The sequence below is a fragment of the Manis pentadactyla genome, chromosome 18, assembly GCF_030020395.1.
Source record: "Manis pentadactyla isolate mManPen7 chromosome 18, mManPen7.hap1, whole genome shotgun sequence".
Taxonomy (NCBI): Eukaryota; Metazoa; Chordata; class Mammalia; order Pholidota; family Manidae; genus Manis; species Manis pentadactyla.
In genome coordinates, this window is record NC_080036.1 from 27820728 (window position 1) to 27846135 (window position 25408).

The window sequence follows — 25408 nt, forward strand, 5'->3', positions numbered from 1 at the left end:
TATCCAAGAAAGATACATGAATGGCCAACAAGCACATAAAATGTTACTCAACATTTCTAGTTACTCAACATTATCATTAGGGAAATGCAAATCAGAACCACAGTGACATACCATCTCACACCCATTAGGATGGCTACCATCAAGAAAAACCAGAAACTTAACAAGTGTTGGGCAAGGATGTGGAAAAATTGGAATCTTTTTGTGTATATTGGGAATGTAGAATGGTACAGCTGCTGTGGAAAATAGAATGTAGGCTCTTTAAAAAATTAAAAATAGAATTACCATATTACCCCTGAATTCCACTTCTGGGTATATACCCAAAGATGTTGAAAACAGGGTCTCACAGAGGTATTTGTACACCCATGTTCATAGCAGCGTCCTTCACAACAGCGTGCAAGCAGCCCAAGCGTCTATCAGCCAGTGAGTGGGTGTGGGTAAACACAATGTGGCATATACACCCAGTGCATGTTCAGGCCTAAAAAAGGAAGGTAATTGTGCAATAGGGTACAACATGGATGAACCCTGAGAACATTACGCTAAGTGAAATGAAATGTCAGTCACAAAAAGACAAATGCTGTGTGATTCCACTTATGTGAGGTTCCCTGGAGTAGTCGAAGCATAAAGACAGAAAGCAGAATGGTGGTTACCGGACGCCAGGGGGAATTACTGCTTATGAGGTACAGGCACAGAGTTTCGGATTTACAAGATGAAAAGAGGTCTGGGGACGGCTGGTGGCAGTGGCTCCACAATGTAAATGTATTTAACACTACTGACTGTACATTTAAAAATGGTTAAGATGGTAACTTTTTAATGTGTATTTCAACTCTATAAAAAGGAAAAATGACCATTGACAACACAATATATAACGTAAGGTACAGTCACACAATGGAATACCACAGAACAAAAGTGAGTAAAGTGTAGGACAAGACACGACGGACTGCAGTGCTTAATGAGCAAACGAGACACAGAAGACCATACACAGAATGATTTCATTTACGTGAAGTTCAAAAGCAGACACACTACGGCCGGAGGATGCAGGCAAGGTGAATGGTCCGATCTGCAGTGAAAACAGGCAGCTGAGTAGTGGGGGATGCCAAGCTCTAGCGGATCCCACTGTTGGTACTGCCCCCAAATCACCTGCGATGAGGCGGCAGCGGGGCAGCTTCGAGCCGACCCTGGCCGCGGCCCCACACGGAGAGGCTCTGATGTCACTGGGTCTGGGATGCTGGCCTTGGGCCTCTGTCCAGAGCGCGCTAGGTGTTTCCAACGTGAGGACAAAGCTGGGCGAGCAGCTCTAAGGTGAAGCAGGAGGGCTGTGCCAGGGAGGGGCAGCGGCGGGCCTGGCGGGGCTTGGTTCCCTTGACCTGAGGGAGTTTCACAGGTGTTCGCTTTGTAAGTATTCGCTATACTGTACATTTATTTGTTTATGCCCTTGTTTACTACGTCGGCTCTTCTCTTCTCCACACATACACATAGGTGTTCCAGGGCCCACAGCTCACAGCCCTTACTTGGAGTTGATTATTCACAAAGTATTCCACACGGCAGGGCCGATCCAAGCTGGCTGTGTCCTCGTGGCCAAGCTGTCCGTATTTACCTGCGGTGCAACGAGCCTCTTTGCCATCCTCCCTACTGGGCTTTGGGGCTCTTCCTGCCCAGGAAGGAAAAGCAGCCCACAGAGCCTGCAGGTTCCCAGGAGGCACTGGCCACCAGCCACTCCAAGCAAGATGCTACTCTGGGTCCCCTGCTCCTAAGCTTGGCTACCCAGAGCAGAGATTGTTGTATCTTTTTTCTGCCCAATGCCAGACCAAGAGATGTTTCATCCATGCCGGCTAAATATTCTCTTGCGACCAACAGTTTTTCAGGCAGGTGGCAGAGTACTGATAGCTCCTCTCCTGTCTGGTCTCTGACCTTCCTGAGCGAGCCTAGGCCTGTCCCAGAGAAGGGCATACCCAGCTTTTCAGTCTGGTCTACCAGAAGTCAGGTGAGGCCCCTGCTTCCCCTTGTCTGCATGGCTATTGTTACCTGTCCTCTACCCCTAGATCTTTCCTCGCCATGGTTTAAGGATCATAAAAGTAAACGTTTACTTACCCCAGCCCCAGGTATACAGCTCCCCTGCTCCTGCAACCAGAAGGACAGTAAGGGGGTGAGACCACTGCTCTTGGACAAGGACTCTGTCTAGCCTGGCCTGCCACGGCCCATAGTGAGCACATTATAACGCCATGAGATTTGTGTGATGCAGCACAACACATTCTCACAACGGTCTAATATTTAGGGTGGTAAAGGGTCCAGAGCTCAGGAGTCTTAGAAGCTGGACTGGGCAGGCCCTGCTGTCGGATGAAGTGGCCGGCGAACAATGGCCCCTCTCCAGAAGGGAGAACCTTTGGGGTTTGACGGGCTGGGGAGCTGCTGTGGGGTTGGCCTTTATTTGCTGAGTGAGGCAGCTCCTCAGTACTTGTCACAGATGCTTAAAAGCAGTAGCTTTTTAGGCCATCTCTTCTGCAGCCACCAGCTAGAGCACGGGTGGAGGGCCTTCCTGCCCCGCCCTGCCCCAGCCCACCCAGCCCCACTTACTTGTCACCACTGCTGTGTGCCGGGATCCGCAGCTGGCCTGGACTGCAGCTGAGCCCAGGGGCAGGTCCAGTAACGCCGGGAAGGGCTGGATGGCTATGAAGGGGGCAGAGGCTCCGTCCTCACCCCTGCCTGCACACTTCCCTTCAGAACCACCTTCACCCAGTCCACTGGCTTCAGAGAGGCAGTCAGAGGGATGATGATGATTAACACTGAGCACTGCTCTACTATACAACAACTCATTTCATGCCTCAGCCCCGCGGAGCCCACTACACTCTAGCTCCAAGGCTGAGTGGGTGCTCCCAAATCCTACGTTCCCCAGGGAGCAGGAGGTTGGTGCGGACGCTGGCACGTGCCCTTCCAGAGGGGGCTCAGAGTTCTGCGGTGTGTCCCTTCTGAACACTGTAAGGTCTCAGAGTCAAGAATGGCAGAAACACATGGAAGTCAAGAATTGACCCTCACCTTCCCTTTTGACTGTCTGTCTGTCCTCTGCCAGGCTCTTGCTGGGCAGGGCCAGCTGCCCTGATTCATTCCAGCCCCAGACATAAATATCCCCAGTCTCTGGAAGAGAGAGAAAGGGGAGCCGTTAAACAGACTGGGAACCCCCTCCGCCTGAGCCCCTGCCTCCATCCAAACCCCACAACCCACGAGCTCCGCAGGGACAACTAAATTCAACAATAACAGCCCATTTCTATCAAGTGTTCAATCTGTCAGTGTTTTAAGCATTTTTCAAATATAATTTAATTCTCATAACAGTCCTACATAAGTTTTTATGACAATACACCCCCCCACACACACCTTTACATACTATACCCCATTTTATTTACAAGAAAACTTGAGGCACAGAGAGGGTAAGTGCTCTGCCCAAGGTCACAAGGGGCAAAGTGATGACTTGAACCTAGGAAGTCCGATTTGAAGCATCTGTGCTCCAACCACTATACCAAGCTTAAGGCCTCAAATTCCTTCTGCCATTAACTTTACAACTTCCCAGTGGGCCCTGTTTCCAGCCCTGTCTTCCTTTCCTCCAGCCCAGCAGTTCTTGAGCCTGGCTGCCAACCCAGGCCCCTCACATGAGAACGTGGAGGGGGCACAGGCATAGGTAGCTTTTCAAGCCCCCTGGTGATTAAGCGGCAGCAAAAGCCCCGGAAGCAGGTGTGCAGTAATGGGGCTCCCAGCCCCGCCCCACAGCCGGGAACCAGCTGTACCTGCCAGGGCGTTGGAGCAACACAGGGCAAAGTCAAGTCCTCGCTCTGCCTCACACCCCCCACCACCACCCTGCTCCCTGTGGGCATCTGAGTATCTTCTGTGTGCCACACATCACGGCCACCTGGGAAGCTGCAGCCCTTCTTCTCCATTCTCCTTGGCTTAGCTGCCACCCCCTCCCTTTCATGCTCCCCTGGGGACTATTCTAGAAAGACAGGCTTGGCCGGAGGCAGATGGATGGGAGGAGTGAGACCAGCCACAGGAGGCAGGAACAACAGCGCCAGTCCCGCTGGGAGCGGGTGGTGGCGGTGTGGGCGGCGGCGGCACAGGGGCTGAATTTGGGAGTCCCGAGCGGGGGGCTGACTGATGTGGGACGAGCACCAGGCCACCCACCAAAACAGAAGGAAGGAGGATGAGGCTTTGGTGTCTACACACCCCTGAGCTTGTCGGGAGGAGCCCCAGGTCACTCACCACTCACACACACAGAGTGCCAGCCCCCTGCCGCCACCTCGGCCACGGGCAGGCCCTGCAGCGCCTCTAACACCCGGGGCTCAGGCTCCGCCTCCAGGGTCCCGTGGCCCAGCTGCCCGTGCCTGGGCGGGGGACACGCTCGTCAGCCAGTCACACGGCGGGTCTCTCCCTCCCTTGCCCCGGCCACGCCCACCCGCCCCCACCCGCTCACCTCCCACTCCAGGCCGCAGTCACCTGCCTCCACCGCCGCAGGAAGGCCCGCCGGCTCACGCCCGGCGCCGCCCCTACTCACCGGCCCCCGCCCCAGGAGAACACCTGGCCCGCGCCGTCCAGCAGCAGCGCGTGCTCGGCCCCCAGCTCCAGCCGGCGGGCCCGCAGCTCCCCGGCCAGAGGCCGGTAGAAGGGCGGCCGCAGGCTCACGTAGGCGCGGGCACAGGGCAGCAGGGGCAGCGCTCCGGCCGCGGTCTCCCCGCCAGGCCCGTCTTTCCTCGGGGCCGCCGGCACCACCGGCTGCGCCCACAGCGGCTCCCCGTGCAGCGCCGAGCCGGGCGCCCAGGCCTGCAGCTCCAGCCCGGGCCCGGGGCCTGGCCGGGCGCGCAGCACCGCGAGGAGCGCCTCCGAGGCCCACGCGTCCCTGCAGCCCACCGCCGCGCCGCTCGCGGAGCCCGACAGCTCCACGCGGCCTCCACCTGCGGGGCGAAGAGCGGGCTGAGCGTGGGCGGGCACCGGGCTCGGGGGTGGGTGGGGATCGGGCCGCGGGGGCGCTCACGGGTCACGAAGGCGGTGTAGCTCCAGCTCGCGCTCACGCGGACGACGTCGGCGCCCGCGCCGGGCAACCGCAGCGGCTCGGGGCTGCGTACCTGGAGCCCGCGGCCGGAGCCCAGCGCCTGCCCGAAGCCGCAGAAACCGAAGCCGAACCAAGCCCCGGGGCGCTCCTCGACCATGGCCTGAATGGGGTGGACGGCGGGACGCACGCTTAGGGCTGGAACGAGGGGATGCGCGCGGAGAACCTGTGCGGGTCACACCCGCCCCGGGACTCACGCTGGCCTCTCAGCGAGCAGAGCCCGCGGACGTGCTCAACTTACGCTCTGAGTCCAAGTCGGCCGGCGTTAAGGGAGGCGATGTTTTTATCTACCTTGTAGAGTTGTTTGGAGTAGCTGTAAATAACGGGTTCAAGAGCTGGCATGTACCATGACAAGCAGTGTTAGCTTATTCAATCCAGTACTTAAGAGCTGATAAAAACGATCATTTATTGGTTTTTCAGGAACCTATATAAACCGTTTCAACTGTACTTCATCTAGCCATTCGTTCCACAAGCGCTTACTGGGCCGGTGAGGAAGACGGCGGTCCGTCTCCGAGGAGCCCACCCACCCACTGACAGGGAGCCACGCACCATCTAGTGGTTAACGGCGGCCCCACTCTCTCCGCACGGCCTGCTCCGCGGCAGCACAACTCCAGAGGCAATTTCAAGCCTCTGAAGCCTGCTCGACCAAAGCTCCTTGACCCGGTGGTGGGCTCCGAACCCCTTCCGCATCCGATCCCAAACCAGTGGGGCCTCTCATCTCGGTGCTGACCCTGTGCCCTTCACCCCCTCAGAAGGCTCCTTCCGATAGGAAGTCTGAGGGAGGAAAGGGTGGGCACAGAGCAGCCCGGGACCGGGCCGACGGCCACAGGGTTGAGTAAAGGTCTGAGAAGCGCGGCCCGGGCGAGACGCCCATTGGCTGCCGCAGCCTCCCTGGGCCAATCGCCGGCGAGGGCGGGGCGAGGCGAGGCTTACCTCAATTCCTGCAGCCCCCGCAGCGGCCGGTCCAGGGCGGTCAAGCTTCTTCGAACCGACCTCCGGGCCGGCGCTGGGCCGCTGCAGCCCGGGTGCGGGGTGGGCGAAGGCCCGAGGCAGAAGGGAGCAGATGGTCCCGACCTGCAGGCCCCCGCAGAGCTCGGGTTAGTGGCACGAGGGGAGCACTCGCGAGGAGCCAAGCTGCAGGGGCGACCCCGGAGCCGGCAACACCCAGCCCTTCCCCTCAGCCTGGGACGGCCACCGCGCTCCGGGCCGCACGCAGGCCCCACGCCCAGCGGAAGCGGCCGTGCTAGGCGGGCGCCTCGGCGGCTTCTACTTCCCAGAGACTTGGTCCCTGTCACTCATCTCTGCTGAGCCAATGAGCTTCGAGCTGGGCTGAGCCGCCGAGCGGAAGCAGACCCGGGCGCGGTGGCTGCAGCGGCGCCGGGACCTTTCCCTTCGGGCTCAGCTGCAGGAATCAGGCTTTCCCCATGCAGTGCAGGCCCGGGCGCCGCACCAGACTCCAATCGGGAGCGCCGAGTGGGGGAGGTCACTGAGATGTCCCAATACAGATTAAAGGAAGGGCATCGGCTAGCAGTCTGTACGCCTACATCGATTTCCACGTGACTAGATTTTTGATTAGCTTCCCAGGTTTACCCCTTGACTTTACAACGGTTTTAAGAAGCAGCTCAGCGGGCTGGGGAATCCATTCAGTTCCTCCCGAAGCGGCGGCTCTGGGGCTGTTGAAAAGCCCCGCTGCGCACACGGCTGGCTCCTGCCCTCCCTGCCCACGGACAGGGCACCCAGCTGAGTTGCACACACTTTTATTAGAGGTCAGGGCAGTCCTGCAGCAGGCCCAGGAGATGCTCACGGCCGCGAGGCTGCTTGCGGTGCCCTTCCCAAGGCGAGGAGCCACAGGCTGAGTTAGGAAGCACCTTCCCCGCTTGCAGCTGTCTGCAGTAGAACAGGAAAGGGCCCTGCTGCGGGGGGCGGGGGGCGGGAGGCAGGAGGCAGTGCTGGCGGAGCAAGGCCGTGCCTGACGCGGTCCCTGACTCACAACAGTGAACATCAAAGGGCAGTCGGGGCGACGGCCGGAGTGTCTGGCATCTCAGCCCCCAGCAGCCAAGGCTGGGTCTGTCCTTGCTCCTGGCGCGCGCAGGGGGCAAGCCGGTCATTCCCCATCCTGGTTGGGTTTGATAAGCCCGTAGTCCGTGGCTTTCCCCAGGCAGGCTGCGGCAGCCCTTGCGACGGGGCTCTCCTTGCCCTTAGCCAGCACGGACAGGATCTCCAGCACCTCGCTTTCCATCAGGGTGCTGGCGATCTCTCTTGAGGCCTCCACCATGTTCAGTACCACCACAGCGCCCCGGTGCTGGAGCTCCTGGTTGGAGCTCAGAAGCAGAGCCTGCAGGATCTCCAGCCAATGTGTGGTCTGCAGAAAACAGGGTGGTGTGACTGGCCAGCAACAGGCTCAGTCCTGGCAGGGCAACACACTCACGTGGCCTGGGACTTCCCTCCACCAGCTGCCATGTGCTGGGGTGTCCTGGCCCATCTCCCCTCCACCACTGACAAGAGGCACTGACCGCTTGAGGGATGCGGTGGCAGAGGGAGGGCCGCACGGAGGTGAGCATGGCCAGGCCCCCTGCAGCCGCCCGCCGCAGCAGCTCGTCGTCCTCTCCGCTGTACAGCACCAGCAGCTTCAGTCTGTCATTGCCTGTGGCTTCAAAGAGGTCCTGCACCTGTGGCCGGGCAAGAGGAGACCGGGTCGGCTGGGGCACAGCCCAGCCAGGGCACGGGTGCTTCGGCGTGCCTGCCCCCACGACTGCCCAGACCCACCTCACCTCCTTGCTCATGGCCAAGTTACACATGCACTCCGTGGCTGCCCGGCGGATCATCTCGTGCTCCTCAAACATGTAGCCCTCGATCATGGGCACAGCCTTCTCTTTCAGGATCTTCTGCCTGTGAGGCCAAGGGTGGAAGGGTCGGCATCGTCAGAGCCTCTGTCCCCATTCCCCCAGTCACCTGGACCGAGAATGTCCCTGGGCAATGTCCAAAGATCCTCCTGCAGCAGGTAAAATCTGCAGTGTTGCCAGCCTTCAGGCCAGGACTACAGGAGGCCCTGGGACCGGAGGAGCTAGGAGTCCGGAGGCCACGGTGGTGGTGGTGAGGTGACGCTAACTCTGAACACTTTAGCCCCAGTCCTGACCCGGCACTTGGGACTCTCTTAGTCGGTCGTCCTCAGGCCCTCCAGTGACGGTGCAGGTGTGACTCTCATCACTATTTTGCAGAAGAGGAAACAAGCCGAGCAGCAGGGTAATGTGCCCAAGGTCACGATCAGTGACAACAGCTAACACGTATTGATTGGGCACATGGGTAGCAGCCAGGTGCCTACATGCTAAATTCTTTTACATGTATTTTCTCATTTAATTCTCACTACTGTTCTGTGAGGTACGTACTGTCATCCTCCCATTTCACAGAGGGGGAAACCAAGGCACAGAGAAACTAACTTGTTTGAAGTTACACACTTGCAACCAGTGAGGCCAGGACTGGAACCCAGGCAGAACTCCAGAGCCCGCACTGTTACCACCCAGGCCTTTGCTCTCATGGAACGTGTGCAGGTCAAACGTCTCGGCTTATCTGATACGGAGGCAGGACTGTGAGGCTCAAGTAAAGCAGTGGCCCGAGAGTGCCCTCCAAACTAGTGCTTTCCTGGGGATAATCTGAATCCCGATGCCCTTCCCACCCGGCACCCCCATCCCAAGGGGCCTCACCGGAGCCTCTCGCTGATCCCCGCCAGGTTTGTCAGAGCCATGAGGGCCTCGAAGTTCTGCAGGCCCGAGCAGCTGAGGTGCAACAGGGAGACAAGGGGCCGGACCACCTCATAGATCTGTGAAATGCACCCCACCTGTCAGGACGATTCCCACGGCCCCACTGACCCTGAAGGTGGGGGTCCACCCCGAGAAGGCTGCCCTCCCCACCGGGGGCTCAGCAAGCTGCCATTTCCTGTGGTTCCGAGGGAGCCACAGCCTAGGTCAGAGGCCTTTGGGGCCCAGTGACAGGGTGGAGAGGCCAGGGATGGGGTAGGGGGGACACAAACCCGCTCGCCAGGAAAGGTCATTTCTGGGCTGGAGGTGATAGTGAGCTTGGCGAGGGCCTGGGCTGCCTTTGTCTGCCCCACACCAGTGCCTTCCAGGGCCAGCGGGAGCAGTGCCTGTAGAGACGAGCCCGCCAGTGCCCAAGATGTACCAGGGAGGGTAAGGCCCAACACCGGCCATGCCTCCCTGACCTTCCCCTCCTCTCCTCGGGCTGGATGACATTCCCTGCTTAGACCCTCTTTGCCCTCTGAGGTCTCTCACTAAGCTACCCAAACATTTCCTGAAAACACCTGTCAGGGGCTAGCCATGGGCTGTGCTGGGCTGCAGACGTCAACAACAGGAGAGAGGAGGTGAGCTCAGGACCTTAATGGGCACAAAGTGCCAGGGGCTCTGACGCCCCCGCCCCCGTCAGCATCACTCACCCAGCAGGACAGTGTCCCTGCTGCCCACTAACAGCACTTTTCCACCCCACATCCAACACGGATCTCTGGTGTGGCGGCCACTGAGCCACATATGCAGGCCATCACGTAGGAGTCCGTAGGGCAGCTTACCTTGCCGCCTCCCTGGGCAACCACAGTGCCACGGTCCTCCACCTCTTCCACCAAAGCCAGGAAGACCCTAGAGGGAGAGGGCGGCGGTGAGCAGGGGCGGCCGCGGCTCAGGCAGGCAGCCAGGCGGGCGCCCCTGAGGCCCCAAGGGGCCCGGGCCCGCAGCAGGGCCTGCTCCCTCCGCAGTTATGTCACAGCCTCAAGGCTGCTGTGGTGGGAAAGGTCTGGCTCGGCCGAAGCAGCTCACCTGGAGAGCAGCTCTCTGCAGGAACCGGTCAGCACAGGGCTCTCGGTCTTCACCATGCACGTCATGGCGGACACCACGCCAGCCGCCAGCAGCTTCTTCACCCGAGCCCGCACGAAACTTGGTTTGTCCTGGGGAAGAAGACAGCTCAGCAGAGGGCCTCAGCTGACCAGAGGGGGGAAGGGGGCCCTCGCAGCACGAACTGATGCACGTGCAAACGGGCAGAAACCTGCTTAAACGGAAAGCTCAACTGCTGTGGATGCCCACAGACAGCCAAGCCCCTCCTCGCGGCCCCTCACCCTGGGGTGCTGCTCAGGCACGTGCTGCTTGGCATACTTGGCCAGCTCCACCATCTTAGGGTCGGGCTCCTCATAGTCGTAGCTGTTGGTGCAGTTCACCAGTGCCGAGGCCACTGCGAAGAGCACCGACCTCTCCTCAGACTGTCGGGAGCACAGGGGCAGTTAGCTGGCCATCCCGGAGCAGAGCAGTGCTGGGATGACCGCTGCCCAGGAGCCCTCTACCCACAGCTGGACCAGCGGACACCAGGATGAATCTGGGGCCCTCCCAGGCCTGCGCCTGACCCCTTGGGCGCACACACGCCGGCGTCCCCTACCCCTGCAGGGACCATCCTTTCCAACTGCCAGTGCAGCCCACTCCGCCCACTCTACCCACACCACTCGGAGCGGCTGTCTAGGCTACCAGCTGGCCTCCCCGGGGCCCCAGAAGCCTCTGGTCAAGACCTAGGAAAGTCTGCTAAGCTCTAATCCTAGACACTTTCCCGATCTGACACAGGAACCCACGGGCTACCCTGCTAAGCTGGAACAGAGCCTTCAGGGCAGCCTCATCTTCCACAAACTCTTCCTTCACGTCGGCATCGAAAGTGAGGTAGGCCAGGCCCTCCACGGCCCAGCGCCGAGTGCCTGTGTCCATCTGGTTATTGCACAGCCACCTGGGGACACGCAGGGCAGTGGGTGACTGTCAGAACCGGGAGGGCGCAGGCAGGGGCAGACCGGGACCAGGGGGAAAAGCCAGGGGCTTGAGCACCGCCTGTACACACACAGCAGTGCACGTGGCAGGATCTAGAGGATTCTGCCCGGAGGAGAGCAGGGCAGTGAGGGAGCCCCAGCCTCCACCTAGACCCTCCCGGCGAGGGCCGGCTGACAGGGGCGGAGCCACAGCCCCGCCGACCCTGACGACTCACTTCCGACACTGCTTGGCCAGCTTGATCGTGGAGCCTTCAGCAAACTGCTTCATGCTGAAGTCGGTCCCTCCCGCTGAGCCGAGCTTACAGAGTCCCTGGGGAAGAGGCGGCGGGGAACAGCTGTCAGCCTCTGGGGACAGAGGCAGCGAGGGCTCCCTCCCTGGCATTCTGCCCAGGCCCTCTGAAGGCCCTGCACACCCCAACCAGGCTACCAGCTGGAGCATTTGGCAACAAAATTAGCTACTGGGGTGGCCATGTGATTCAGCATCTGGTAGAGAATGACATACCGGCCGCTGTGCTATCCAGGGCCCGAACCCCTCCTGCCCTGCCCTGGGAGTTGCTCTGTCCCTTCCAGATCATACGACAAAGATCTTTACAGGTGGGCTAAGGCATGTGTAGGGAGAAGGCAGGTGCCTCAGCCAAGACCAAGACCCTCATGTGAAGCAGAAGCCCATGGCCATGTGCCCCAAGGAGGACCAGCTTCCCGAAGGTGCACGGCTGCAATAGGCTCACGGAGGCCAGATGGTCCCCAAACCATCAGCTCCTGGGGCCACGTGCAGGCCCAGCCTTTCCACACAGCCCGGCCCAGCGTGGCCTCCAAGCTCCTTCAGTTCCCCCGGGAGCTCCTCCCAGCACCTCCAGGTGTCCTCTCGGTATATCTCCCTGATGAGTATATGTCCTCAGGCTCATCTCCCTGACTTGACCATGGCCCCTGGCGGGAGGAGTCAGGGCCCATGTCTCTGGCCTCAGCAAGGCCCTGTGCACGCCCTATGTTGACCTAGTGTGGGCTGGAGCCACACCCTAGGACAGCAGCCACCCGGGCCTCTGCCTGGCGGCCCACCCGCCTGCCCATCTCACCACCAGGGCTCGGATGCGGATGCTGTCCTGCTCGCTGCGCTTGTACAGGTCCTTCAGCAGCGAGACGCCGTTGGCAGTGATGAAGGAGGCCCGCTTGGCCTTGCCGGCCGCATGGATCAGGGCCTCCACGGCCACTAGCTGCTCGTCCTCCTGCTCAGAGGCACACAGAGCGATCACGCTCTCCATGACGCCGCTCAGCTCCAGGGCCCGGTTGCCGGCATCACATGGGCCCTGCAGGAGGCAGGACACCGTCTGGATGGCCCTCAGTTTCCCGGCCAGCCCGTGGCCCTCAAACCAGCTCCTGAGGGGCACAGGGTGACAGCTGTCACACCAGGGCCAGCTTAAGGGACTCTCCTTCCCTCCTATCCACTGGCCAGGCAGCTGCACTGCTTGGGCAGCAACAGTAAGAAAAGCTGCCAGCAGGGAGACCCAGAGAGCAATCACCGATTTTCTTTACCCAGGTGTGCAGTCCAGCCTCCCGACCACACACCACCCTGCCACCCTGCCCGCCTCTTTCCTGTACTTCTTAGGATCTGAACCTACTCTGCTTATTTTATAACCTGTCTTCTCCCAGCTGTAAGCTCCATAAGGGTAGGGCTGCCGCGCTACACAGCTGTGTCAGAAGACACGCAGTCCGTGCGCAGCAATCACAGTATGTGCTTGACACCTGCTGCACGACAGCAGCGCGGACTGGAGGAGCACCCCTGAGGGGGTCACTCGGGAACAGAAGTGGGCCTTGGGGCCACTGTGGCCCCTGCTAGTCGTCCCTAAGGCTGCTCTCCTGGTTGAACACCTTCCACCGCCGTCCCTCCCAAGGTGCAGGAGGCAATGGGGGGCAAGCCGAATCCCTCACTTGATGTAGTTTTCGCAGAGTCGGTGGAAATTCTCCCTCTCGGCGTCACACTTCAGGTCATCGAAGAGCTTGCTGAGGAGGACGGAGGCGCTCATGCGGCTGTTCGCTGTCACTGTGGGCTCCCCAGCAGGGCTCGGCACTGAGCCCCCCACCTCCAGAATCTTTGTCAGGCCTGAAAAGATACCCTATTTAGACAACAAAACACTACTTCCAACCCCTGTAGGCAGAGGGAAGAGGTTCCCTGAGAGACGCGCAGAAAAGCAGGGCCACTCTTGGGCGAGGGGACAAAGTACAGAGCTGCACTGAGGGCGGCCTCAGCAACTCCGCGTGGCTGGTGCGCTGCCCGAGCAGGCAGCTGGGGGACCAGGCCTGCAAGCCTCACAGGATTACCGGGACAGCAAACAGAGGTGAGCCCCCAGGAGATGTGCTCATGCAGGGGCCTTCTGCCATGCTCTCAATACTTCTGGACACAAAAGGCTGGTCCAGCCTCCCCAACCTGCCCGCAGGCCTGCTGCACGTGCATGCGTGTGCCCACATTCACGGTGAAGGGTCTGAGTTCCCCAAGGTTGCAGCCCAGGCCATGGGGAGCGCTTCAGTACAGACATGTGGCCATGTACAATCACTGCCGGGGCAAGCAGGTCCAGCTTCCCAAGCAAGATGCAACACAGGCCTGGCCCTTTCTTCCCCTTGCTAAAGCTCTGTCACCTACCCTGGTCAATGACCCACAGGGTGAGGCTGTTGTTGGGGTCCTTGAGAGACTTCCGGGGCACCACCTTAATCAGGAGGGCCAGAGCGTTGTCTCGGCCTTGGCCGGAGACCCCCACCTCAGTCAGGAGCTCCAAGAGGTTACTGATGAGGACCTTCAGCTCGCGGGCGGGATCTGGTAACAGGAAGACAGTGGGCTCCACAGTGGCCCAGCCCAGTCTGACCCCTGAACGTCCCCAATAGCCAGGGAGACACAGGGAGATGGACCTGCATCCTGGGATCTGGGCCGGGCCCCAGCGTTCCCCACAGGCACCCTGGCTACTCAGACCCTAGAGTAAAATAACTATCACTGGGTCATATTCCTGAACAAGCTGCAGCTGCCAGTCTGGTCCCCAGGGACCTGGCTCAGGACCTGCCCCTCCAGGAGAGCAGACCCAAAGGACCACAGACTGCTTCCACTCACCCACAATGATGGCACCCTCTTTGCCTCGGAAGCCTTTCTTGACGCCTTCCTTGAGGGCATCAAACATCACCTGCAGCAGGTGGCAGGCAGCCAGGGACACAGCCTGGTTCTCCACACCCAGGACGGAGACCACCCGCCGAGTGCCCAGCACGCTCAGGGTCGCCACTGTCTGGGTGGAGAAGAGGGGGACAGGGCTTCCCATTGGTGAAGGGCAGTCACAGAGGCCCTGCACTGCGGGCCGGGGGTGGCCAGGACAAAGCCACTGGGTGGAAGGACCAGCTCCGGGTGGGCCTTTGGGCTTGGATTATTTTGTTGGAAAGGCTCCCTCAAGAAAGCATCCCAGAGGACCCACCATGCCTCTCCTGCCCTTGCCTCCACTTGGGGTGGACAAGGAATGCTGGAGCCCTGGGAGCAGCTGCTCTGGTTCCTGCCTCCCCAGGAAGGAGACAGCGCAGACAAAGTTCTCCGACTCCCAGGCCTGAGGGCACCAGTGTCAACCTGGAGGTGCCGGCTGCACTTGGGGGATGTGGACACGCATGGAATGGACCATAGGCCTCTCTACCCCGTTTCTAAGCTGCAAACCCCAGAAGGTCCACCTGGGTCCTCCCGGTGCAAAGGCTGAAGGAGGTAGGTGGGATTCCTGTGGCTTACCATTCGCAGTCCCAGGAGACCTAGAAATGCAGTCTGAGATTGGCCTGAAGGCCTTCCACAGAGTGTGTCACAGTTCCACCCCAGAACTAGGAATTGTGGGCTCCTCTAAAAGCAACCAAGGGTCAAGCCCCTACCCCCTGGGTCCAGCCAGCTCAGGCATGGGCTGGGGCAGACGTTGCCACACCGGCCCAGGCCAGGGTCTGCTCTTGCTGAACACCCACAGTCCACACTGAGAGTCGTTTCAGGGTCAAGCCCCTCATGTCTGGTGTCTGGATGGTAAAGATGCAGTGGGTGTCACCACTGACTGTATCACCTGCCATGAGGAGAGCCCTCCAGGCGAAATGCTAGTGTGGTTGGCAGGTGCCTTCTTCACAGGAAGCTTGCTTTTACCCTAGGGACAGTGAGTGTGTCCAGGACCAGCCGTCTCTCTGAAGCAGCTGCAGGGGAGCCTAGTCACACTGGTAAGCCCGCTCAGTATCCCAGGCCCTCTCCTGTTCCAGTTCCTCCCAAATCACGTTGAGCCATTTGAATTTTTCTTCTCATTACATGTCTCCTTGTACTCTGCCTTAGGTTCTTGCTGGAATATGATGAGGGGTGGGTGGATGGATGGATGGAGGGCGGAAGGAGGGAGAGAGGGATGGATTGACTGAGGCAGGACCTAGGGCCCACTTACCCGGGACTGGTGCTCGGAGCAAATGCCGACCAGCGTGCGCAGAGCTGCGAGCATCAGGTCGGTCTCTCCCATCTCCAGCAGGCGCTGCAAGAGCTCAAGCCCATTGCTCCGGAAGATCTTCTCAGCTCCAGCGTCCTCCCGGGCCAGCACCACCAGGTTCTGAGAAGCCTGCATTCAGGAAGTGCGTTACAGCGTGGACACCACACACATTCCACGGAAGGGCAGCCAGACACCCTGGGCTCTGGGCCTCACTGCTTCCACTTAGAACCTAAGTGACCTCAGCCATAAAATATATAAACATAAGTCTCTAAAGTTTCCTCCTCTCTAAGTAGAGGGAAGAGCTTGCTCTTCGAGCTGACAGAATAAACGGGGTCCTGAGTCCTGGGCAGAGCCTGCGGGCCTGGCACACTGCCTCAGTCACCTCTGCAGCCGCAGCTCCTCACACGGCCTGGCCAGCAAGCCTCCCTCCCCGTGGCTCACAGTCAGGCCCCAGGCCGTCTGAGCTCCCGCCCCGGCTCTGTGAGCCAGCTGTGCGATGTGAGGCGTGCCACGCAGTAGGCCGGTTCCACTGGGCCAAGAGGGGCTCCTGGAGCCAGCCTCAGCCCACAGTGGGGGCACCTTGGGAGCCAGCTGGAGTGGGGGTTCAGCCCCCGCTGCCCAGTCCAGGCCCCATACCTTTTGCTTTTTCTCGGTGCCTTTCTCCTGTGGGTCCAATAGTATCTGAAACATCTGTTCCACTTTGGCGTCTGTTGAAGACATGTACCGTACCTGTGACAGACGACAGCATGGCAACAATCATGTCTCTTGGCCAGAAACAACACACCCCCTTTGTGTTCTCTCTAGCTCCTCCCAGGAGGCACAGCGAAGATGTCTGCGCTTGGGGCCACCGTCAGGCTACCTTGGGCAGCAGGAGACTCGCCTGGCAGCTTCTCCCAAACGTCCCAAGGCTGTTTTCCTCCCCGAGCTACCACTTCCTGCTTGGGCCACAGGGCGGCACCGATGCTACAGGCAGTGCCATTCAGGGGAGGCATCCTGTTAGCCACGAGGCAACCCCCTGCCCAGGGGAGCCATCTATGTTGTGGCAACATGGGTGCTCAGCTTTTACACCTCCTGCGAGGCAGCCAAGTCACTGTAGCTGCCAACACTCCCTGCAGCTCCAGAATTCTTCTTGAAAGTTAAAAAAAACACAACACATCTGAGTGAGCAAGATCATCCTAGGCGCTCCCCTTGCCAGGATCGTGGGCATGGATGGTGGTACATGCCTAGCTCACGTGCCAACCCCCTTCCCCTCTTGCATCCACGGCAGGTATGACTAATCAGTTGTGGCACCTTCTCCTGCTAGGCCCTATCGACCTGCCTCCGACTGCTTCTCAACCCAGAGCTCTAGGCAGCCCAGCTGCTCGCACAGAGCTGGCACTGGGTGGAAAACTATTTGCTTTCCCAGGCGTCCACCTTTCAGTTAAGGGATCTGCCATTGAATGCTTGCTTCCACTGTGTCAGCACTTTAATACCAAATTATCTGGTTAACAAGCATGGTTATACTTCATGACAGTCCTCGGATTTTCTTCTCAAGATAATTTGTACACAATGTATTTTTATACAGAAAAAAAATTAACAAATGAAGCAAAAGCTTTGAAAATTCCCGTCAATCCCACCCCTTTTCCCAGGGTCACAGTGTTATCGTTCTGATGTGTATCTTTTTTACTATTTACATGCTCAGGTGGACCCAGAGAAAAAACATTGTATTCTTTTGGGTGTGCAGATGAGGGGATCATTTTAACATGAATGGTATCATACTATACGTGTTATTACATATTTTTTCATTTAACAAGCGTCAGCTTTCCGTGTCCATACATGTGGATCTACCAATTCCTGGTAACTACAACATAGAATTCTGTGGTAAGGACATCACCTGTTTTATTTAGCCAAGTTCCATTTTTTAATTACTACAAACAAGGCTAAAATAAACATATGCACACCTGCTTGTGGACGCAGGCAAGGCTTGTCTAGGGGGAAGACAGCAAGAAGGAAACACACTGGATCACAGGCTCTTCCAAAACTTTAGGAGATAAGCTAAAGCTGTGCGGTTCATGCTCCCTCCAGCAGCCAAGAGCCAGCCCGTGACCTCCCAGCCTCACCACTTAAGTGTCTGCCTCTGTCCTTCTAGCAAAATGTACAACTTCTCATGTTTGCCAAACAGACTGCTGAAAAAACAGCACCTTGTGGTTGATTTGCTTTTCCCTGACCACTGGCAAGGCTGAGCATCATTCTTAAAGCTCATTTGCCATCTCCTCTCCTGAGAACCATTTGCACTGTTTGCACCCTTGATCCAGGTCCATGTACCAGTGCCCCTCCACCACTGGTTAATGCATCGCGCTCTTTCTCTCTCTCTCTCTTTCACTCACCCACCTTCTCCTGAATCTGGCCTCCGATATTTCGCAGGGCCTCCTGGAAAACTTTGTTCTTGGGCTCCAGGCTCACACATCTCTGCAGGTCGAGGACAGCCTGGTCGAGGCGGCCCAGTTTCTCTAGGGCTTGGCTGCGTCGGTAAAGTGCTTTGATATCCCCACCGTCCTTTTCAATGGCTGAGCACAAACAGGAGCTCTGTCAGCACCCATGAGGCCACCGTCTCCAGGCAAGAGCAGAAGGGAAAGATCTCGAGGGCCAGAGGAAGGTGGGGGGACGGATGTGGGGTTCAGGACTTCAGCCTCAGAAAAGGTGAGGGTAGCTGCAGAAAAGGAAATGCCCGAGGAAGTGGGAAAGCAGGCAGACGCGTTTCAGGGACCAAAGGAGGAGGAGGATGTGCGGGTGCCGAGGTCCCAGAGCCCCTGCCCACCACAGAAGCTTCACAGCCCCCCAGGAGAGCCCACAGTCCCCCACCTTTGGATGCCTCAGCTTCTGCTTTGTCATAATCTTCCTGTAAGACAAGGAACAGGAGCCTGAGAAGCTGGTCTTCTCCCTTTTGGGGCACTACCTGGGCACCAGGCTTGTTCTCCACAGTCGCCCGATCCCCACCACCCAGAGGTCCGAGAGACAACTGACAAGTGTAGGCGGCCGAGGAAGGTGAATTCGCAGCCGGCCCCCTCACCAGCTTGAGGTGGCAGGCAGCCCGGTTCCGGTGCAGAATGGCCTGGTCCTGGGGCGTCGCGTCCAGACCCAGGGCCTGGGTGTAGACCGCCAGGGCGCCTTCGTAGTCCCCGCCCTTGAACAACTCGTTGCCCTCCCTCCGCAGCTGCTCCACTGAGCTGGCCTGCGGAGGGAGCGGGTGGGAATATTCGGGGTGGGCTCAGGACGGAGCCTGGGAGCGAGGGGAAAAGGAGGCTGGAGGTCAGGGGCCAGGCCCACGGAGAGCCGAGACCGCGGGAAGAGGCCAGGGAACGGCCATCACGGGCACGAAGGGGTGACGGCGCAGGGAGAAGGGCCCGGGGGCGACTGGCCGGGGCTCGGGGGTCCCTGTGGCCACTCACAGTCATCGCGGGACGACGTCGCGGGGCGCGCAGGCGCAGTCTCTGGGGCGCGGCGGGGGCGGGCTTCGGTATCCGCGGGCGGCTGCCCCGCCCCAATCCTGCGTCGGGGCGGGGGCAGGGGAGGGGCGGGGCCAAGGGGCGCGCGCCGGGGCCGCGGTCAGTGGGAGGCGGCGCGCTTGGCCGCGTTCTGCGGCGCGAAGGCCCCACGCGCCTAGTGTGTTCCCGCCGAGACCTGCAGGGGGCGCGCGGCGGAGGACCCCGCGGGAGGCCGCCGGCTCGGGCCCCGGCCCCTTCCCCGGCTGCGGCAGAAGTGCACGAGGTCTGCGGTCACCAGGGCCACCAGCAGGAGGCTGTAGAGGCCCAGCGCCAGCAGCGGGCCCGGGCCCCTGTGGGAGGCGAGCGGATCAGGGTGCCGGCCCGGCCGCTCTCTCGCCACTGCAGCCTGTGGGTTACTGAGCCCCTGGGAGTCCGGGGAAAGCTTGGGACTGCGTCCCCATATAAATGAAAAATAGAAATTCAAGGGGCCCACAGGTGCCCTGAAGCCATCAGGGAACAGATCCAAGATTTTGAAAACCCCGACTGCAATGTGTGTCCAAGGACTACAAGATCTCTCAGTCCGGACACCCGTCCCACCCGTCCCCGCCCCACCCTACAATGGCTCCCTATCACCTGCTTTCATAGCCCCCTGAACTTTTCCTTCACAGAATAGTTTGTAATCCTATATTTATGTGACGTTCTGTTTGAGGTCTGCCCCATTGGTCAAAAAGCTACAAGCCTCCCATCCCAGAATTTGGAAACAGAACCCCAGATGCCGGAACACCCTGTCAGCGTTCCCGGGTCTCCGGGCTGGAGTCCTCACCTGAAGACGGCTGGGGACGGGAGGGTAGACAAGTTGACCTGGTACAAGGCCTCAAATTCAGCACGGGTGCAGCAGGAGCCCCCTGCAGCCTGCAGGTGGCAGCAGTAGGCTTCCTCCGGAGTATCGGAGAGCCGAGGACAGAAGAAGCCGGGATAGTGGCCGCCATCAGCATCCCAGGTGGCCTGGCACAAGTGGTTGGCCACCGCTGAAGGGAGGGGCAAGGGGGCTGGAGACGGGCAGGAATGGTCTTCCCACCTCTTTGAGTGAAAGAGGTCGGCCATTTTCAGAAGGGCAGGTTCCCTTTCTCCCCACCAGTTCCCCAGAGGAGCCCACACTGCTGAAAGAGTGGGGGACCTAGCTAGCGTAGGGGGGCAGCGGTCACAGAGGAGAGTGCCGTACCTGAGAGAGAGGTCCGCTGAGCAAGCGTCATCCAGCTGAGGAGCAGCAGCAGTCCCGCCCGCAGGCCTGTCCGCAAAGGGCCCTGCCTCCTCTGGAAGCCCATGAGAGGCCACCTCCACTTCAGCCCTGGTCCTAGGAACACAGGATCCCTCTTTCTAAGCCACTGCAGACAGGAAGGACATAAAAAAGCCCCAAGACCCTTGGGCACTGTTACCCCATAGACCTGAAGCTTCTCTGTCACAGACTTCTAGAGAGAGATGAAAGTAACCGAGTTTCTATCTTCTGCTGGAAAATGTGGGGACAGTGTCTCCAAGCTAAGATTTTCTGAGCCAAAGGGGAAAAGTCTCAGAAGACTGGAGGGCAGAATGAGGAATGAGAGAGAAGTCGAGCCCTTAGCCTGAAGAACAGACAAGCACTTAGAGTCAAATACGTTTCTCTCCACTCACTCTCAACGTCCAGGCTGCCACGGAAGCCCTGGGAATTCTGATCTTTCCATCTGAGGCCCCAGGGACCTCAGGTGCAGTATTTGGGACTTCCCTCCCTAACTTCTGTGTCGTGGCAACCACCAAGACTAGCTGACAACCAAGGGCTAGTCCTTTAGTTAACTCTCCCCTGAGCCCTCATCTGCCCTACAAGGTGCACAAGCTACTAGTCTGATTGCAGTATATTTAGCAACTAGCCAACCTCATTGCACAGGGAAAACTCTTTTGAGGTCTTCTGGTCCCTGTTACCTCTCAGACCTCAGAGATGCCACCTGCTGAGACAAGCAATTTCTCCGGAAGACTGGAGGCAACCTCCCGCGGCGTTAAGTGTTGTTCTATTGCCTACAAGGCCTGACAAGTCATGCTCCCACAACAGCAGTGACACCAGGGGACCACAGCAGGTGCCTGGGGACTAAAGCAGGAATCCCTTATGCCACAAGAAAGAAATACAATTTTGTTCCAGCACCTGAGAGCAAAGAAGGCAATACCTGCAGAAGCATCACTGCTGCCTGGCAGCCAAAATCTTAAGCAAAATAGGCAGAGCTCTCAGTGTACCTCCCATTTCCAGAAAGTCAGGCCTAGGGTCTTGTGGGCCCAAAGGTGAGGCTCCCATGCCCATAGCAGGCCTATGTGCAGTCCTATCCCTGCACAGAGAGCTATTTTAAGAGCACTTTGAGAAATTTCAGAGCATTGACGGGTTGAAAATTGTCCTTTCATGGTGGGCAGGCTGAAGCCCCTCCTGGGAGAAGCTGCCTTTGACCAAGAGGCTGGGTGAATTGCCCCTCCTCCAAGGAACTATAGTCCCTGTGCTTTCCTGCCCTGGACTCCACACACTTGCTCCTTCCCTGAGAACGTGGCTCCCAGAGCGCACTCAAGCAGACGCTGCGATGCTGAGGGCGACTCCCCACACCAGTTCCCCTCTCTGCACAGGATGTCAGCCCCCGGGGAACCCGTCTGGGCCAGACTCCACAATCCCCCGGCCTCCGCGACGCCAGGGGGCGCTGGGGACGCTCCGTCCGGGCTCCCCCTGCTCGCGGGACTGCTGTCGCGGTCCCTTCCTGCGCGATGGGCTCCGAGGCGGCGCGGCTGCTGGAAGCCGCAGACTTTGCGGCTCGCAAACACCGACGGCAGCGGCGGAAGGACCCTGAAGGGACTCCCTACATCAACCACCCTATCGGTGGGCGCGCCGCCCGGGGAGCTACCGCAGCGGCGTCTAGGGGGTGGGACCGGGAAGGGAACGCGGAGGGCGCGCGCCTCACTGAGCACTTACTGTGTACCAAGCTCTGTGCCAGGACTGCCCGTGTTTCAGCCTCATAACAACCCGGGGCGGTGGGCATGATTGTTCCCTTTGTATGGTTAACACCCAGGAAGGGTAAAGGACTTGTACAAGGTCACCCAGCTAGTGGGCGGCTCCATCACACCTGGCACCACAGAGCCCCCAGCAGGCCGCCCTGGGAGCCCTCCCGACTGACTTCCCGCTTTGCCCGGTCAGGTGTGGCCCGGATCCTGACCCATGAGGCGGGAGTCACCGACATTGCGGTGTTACAGGTAACTTTCCTCCCCCTCTGCCAGGAGGCTGGGTGGGCTCAGGGGCCCCCTTCAGCTTGGGCACCCCTTGGTGGCGTTACAGGGCTGAGTGGAAGCCTGTCCCCAGGCGGCCCTGCTCCACGACACCGTGGAAGACACAGACACCACCCTGGAGGAGGTGGAGCTGCACTTTGGGGAGCAAGTGCGGCGTCTGGTGGAGGACGTAACAGACGACAAGACGCTGCCCAAGCTGGAGAGAAAGCGGCTGCAGGTGGAGCGGGCACCCCGCAGCAGCCCAGGGGCCAAGCTGGTGAAGCTGGCAGACAAGCTGTACAACCTGAGGGACCTGAACCGCTGCACCCCAGAGGGTATGCTTCCGTACCTGTTCTGAGGGAAAGGGGGGGCTGTCCGCCTTCTGTAGGCACAGGTTTCAGTTCCCTTAAGAAAAAGCTTGGGCGTTCTTGTTAATTTCCCCCCCAAATCCTACTAGACCACTCTGATCTTCTTTCATTAAGTAAAAATACAATGGCTGGGACAAGGGGACGTTTTCAGGACAAATCTGTTCCATCAGAAACTCATGTCGTGGCCCTGCACCAAGCCCTCCAGGAAGTGGGCAAAGTCCAGTGCTGGCCTGCATGTCACGTGAGCAGTTTTCTGTCCATTCTTACGCAGGATGGTCTGAACGTCGAGTCCAGGAATACTTCGAGTGGGCAGCACAGGTGGTGAAGGGGCTTCAGGGAACAAATAAACAGCTGGAAGAGGCTCTAAGGCAGCTGTTCAAGGAGCGTGGGCTGACACTCTGAGCAGTGTTTAGAGCCCTCAGGTGACAGACTCCAGCCTTGCCAGGCCATCGAGGATTCACACTTCAGCATTTTGGTGCCCAAGCTCTCCATGGTTCGCTCAGCTCAGATATTAGTGGCCAAAACACTTGTATTTTCTCACCTGAAGGTCTCCTGCCAATAAGCTGAGCCCTGGATTGCGGCGATCAGATGCACCCCATCCATTTCAAATGCATTCACTGCCCTTCTCCAGACCTTGGGTCTGTTTGCTTTTTTGCATGGTAGGATCTTTGGCCCCTCAGGGACTTGCTCTTATATAAACGCTAGTTCATGAGTCATTATGTAAAATAAAGCACTTTGGGTACAGGTTGAAGTTGCTGCTGCTCCTTCTCCAGACTCTCTGGTGGGGAACCGGTAGGCGGGATATCTGCCCTTCAGACAGGGCTCCAAATACGTGCACCCGGCGACAGGTTGAGGGCCTCAGCCTCTCTGGGCTGGCTTCCTCATCAGTGGGATAGGTTGTGTAAGTTATCAGGGTTAAATTATGTGTCGTATCTGATGGAGTCTGACACACACTTAGCTGCTCAAAAAAGGTAGTATTCTTCCTCGTTAAGAAAGTTGGACGGGATGACAGTTGTATTGGAAAGGAGTGTCACCTGTTTCCCGGCAGCCCTTGTGAGGACGGGAGCGACGGCAGCAGTCACATGATAGGGCCAGCTGGGGACTGCAGGTCCCCCCTCACACCCGAGAAGGCAGGGAAACTTATGCGGTTCCCAGTCCGCCCCGAGTCTCAGCCCTATCTCCGAGCAGGGCTCCTTGGTTGCTCGGCGACAGGAACTTCCGGGGGCCTCCGGAAGTTGCTTGGGGCGGCCCCGCCCAAGAAGCCCGGCGTGCCCTGAGAGGGGCGGGGCTTCCCGTGATGTCCGTTTGGAATGGTCTTGCGTTGTGGCTGCAGAGCCACTGACGCTAACTATCCCCTTGTAAAGGGTACGCCTGAGGGATGAGGAAATTGTTAGGTCACTTTGTTCTAGACCACGACAGTTATTTACCCAAAGAAGTCCCCAGTGCAGTTTCTGCGAATAAAAGGTGAAAGGCAACAAAAAGGTGACTTTAGAAGAAAACGAGTTTCAGAATTGCCCCAGATAAACGGATAAACGAAGTTCAGATGTTCACTCTAGTCCTTTTAAGGCAAACCAAGGTGTGGTATGTTTGGAGGATTTTGGTTTTAATCTTTAAAAGACTAGTTTGGGGGTATGGGATTACAGGATTTAAAATTTTTATTCTTTACACTTAACAATATATATATATTTATGTATTAACCAAAATTTTTAAATAAGTGCAGTTTTAAAATGTTTCTGGACATTTAATAAACAATCCCTAATGCACCGTTAAAATGCAAGGGTAAACCAGGTGGACAAAGACAAGTATCAAATGATTTCACTCATATGTGGAGCATAAGAACAAAGAAAAAACTGAAGGAACAAAACAGCAGCAGACTCACAGAACCCAAGAATGGACTAACAGTTACCAAAGGGAAAGGGACTGGGGAGGATGGGAGGGAAGGGAGGGATAAGGGGGAAAAAGGGGCATTACTATTAGCACACATAATGTAGTGGGGGGGCACGGGGAAGGCAGTATAACAGAGAGAAGACCAGTAGTGATTCTATAGCATCTTATTACGCTGATGGACAGTGACTGTAATGGGGTATGTTGGGGGGGGCTTGATAATATGGGGAGTCTAGTAACCATATGTTCAAGTAATTGTACATTAACGATACCAAAAAAAAAAAAGGCAAGGGTAAAGAGGCTGTCTCAAGGTGTGTGGTATTCTACAAAACCTTTTCACGTGTGTTACCCCATTTGTCCTTTATAATAACCAGGTGGTAGGGATTACTTGTTTTACAGAGAAGGAATTGTGAAGCTCCAAGAGGTGAGAAGACTTGCTCATGATCAAACAGATCTAGTAGTGACAAAATCAGGACGAGATCTCTTTTTGCCATGCTACTGGATCTTTTTAACCAGACAACAAGGACCACAGTTGAAGTCAGCTCCAACCACTGGGCGTGGTAAAGATGAGGTCTGGAGTGGCTGGTAGATCTGGCTTATGAGTCTGAGGCCTCCCTAGGTAACCTGTTTGAGGTGAACCATTACAACAGGTATTTTTCTAACTCAACAATTTTTTTTTTTAAACAATCAGAAACTTACAGAAAAGTTGGAAGTACAGGATAACTTTTTTCCTGAACTTGAGATTAACCTGCTGACCTGATGCCCTATCACCCCTAACTACTCTTTAGACAAGAAATGCTGTATAACCACAGTCACCAACAGCAGGAAGTATTTAATACATTAACTGTACTAATACACATAAGTCTGTGATGATAGGGCACCTCATAATTTACATGTATGATTACTTCAGCTGTTGCTGGGCTGGGAACCAAAAGTTTGGCTTCCGGCCTAGAATTAGAACCAAGATTCCTGGCCATGCTGAGGGTCTGATTGTCCTGACAGCTGTTACAGTGAGAGCCTGGAATCTGCCAGGTTTCTAGGTTTTCTTTTCCCCTTCTAACGTCCCTGTTTTCTTAATACCG

General features: G+C 57.9%; 4 protein-coding genes across 9 annotated transcripts in view; 1 reads left to right on the forward strand and 3 right to left on the reverse strand.

The window, feature by feature from the left end:
- The window catches only part of RCCD1 (RCC1 domain containing 1), a 45351-nt gene extending 39193 nt beyond the window's left edge, over window positions 1-6158 (reverse strand). For 2 of the 5 annotated variants that reach the window (XM_057494871.1, XM_057494870.1), the window contains exons 1-6: window positions 5012-6014; window positions 4535-4931; window positions 4243-4364; window positions 3031-3129; window positions 2572-2742; window positions 2089-2118 (exon numbers count right to left, since the gene is read on the reverse strand). In XM_057494871.1, the coding sequence (XP_057350854.1) occupies window positions 2089-2118; window positions 2572-2742; window positions 3031-3129; window positions 4243-4364; window positions 4535-4931; window positions 5012-5186 (994 nt within the window). In that variant the 5' untranslated portion in view covers window positions 5187-6014. The other 3 variants (XM_057494868.1, XM_057494869.1, XM_057494867.1) reach the window with 3 other exon arrangements.
- A 669-nt stretch (window positions 6159-6827) lies between these two features.
- On the reverse strand, window positions 6828-18905 carry UNC45A (unc-45 myosin chaperone A). 2 transcript variants are annotated; one of them, XM_036931927.2, is made up of 20 exons: window positions 18775-18905; window positions 18396-18557; window positions 18188-18224; window positions 17717-17892; window positions 15983-16075; window positions 15308-15475; window positions 13984-14152; window positions 13525-13695; window positions 12816-12987; window positions 11963-12263; window positions 11105-11199; window positions 10711-10852; window positions 10203-10343; window positions 9907-10034; window positions 9663-9729; window positions 9114-9227; window positions 8788-8903; window positions 7858-7975; window positions 7600-7755; window positions 6828-7448 (listed from the first exon to the last, which is right to left on the reverse strand). In XM_036931927.2, the coding sequence occupies exons 1-20, from the start codon at window positions 18778-18780 to the stop codon at window positions 7191-7193; spliced, it is 2790 nt and encodes a 929-aa protein (XP_036787822.2). In that variant the 5' UTR covers window positions 18781-18905; the 3' UTR covers window positions 6828-7190. The 2 variants fall into 2 exon arrangements, with proteins under 2 accessions (XP_036787822.2, XP_036787823.2); XM_036931928.2 differs by lacking the exon at window positions 18775-18905 and having other exon boundaries at window positions 17717-18035; window positions 18396-18498.
- Window positions 18906-18985: 80 nt separating this feature from the next.
- Window positions 18986-21521, reverse strand: LOC118935544 (protein shisa-like-1). The gene is made up of 3 exons (XM_036931946.2): window positions 20033-21521; window positions 19634-19838; window positions 18986-19160 (listed from the first exon to the last, which is right to left on the reverse strand). Exons 1-3 carry the CDS (start codon window positions 20133-20135, stop codon window positions 18986-18988), a joined length of 483 nt encoding a protein of 160 aa, XP_036787841.2. The 5' UTR covers window positions 20136-21521.
- A 15-nt stretch (window positions 21522-21536) lies between these two features.
- On the forward strand, window positions 21537-23193 carry HDDC3 (HD domain containing 3). Its single transcript, XM_036931942.2, has 4 exons — window positions 21537-21691; window positions 22007-22062; window positions 22169-22409; window positions 22714-23193. The coding sequence occupies exons 1-4, from the start codon at window positions 21580-21582 to the stop codon at window positions 22842-22844; spliced, it is 540 nt and encodes a 179-aa protein (XP_036787837.1). The 5' UTR covers window positions 21537-21579; the 3' UTR covers window positions 22845-23193.
- Window positions 23194-25408: the final 2215 nt, after the last annotated feature.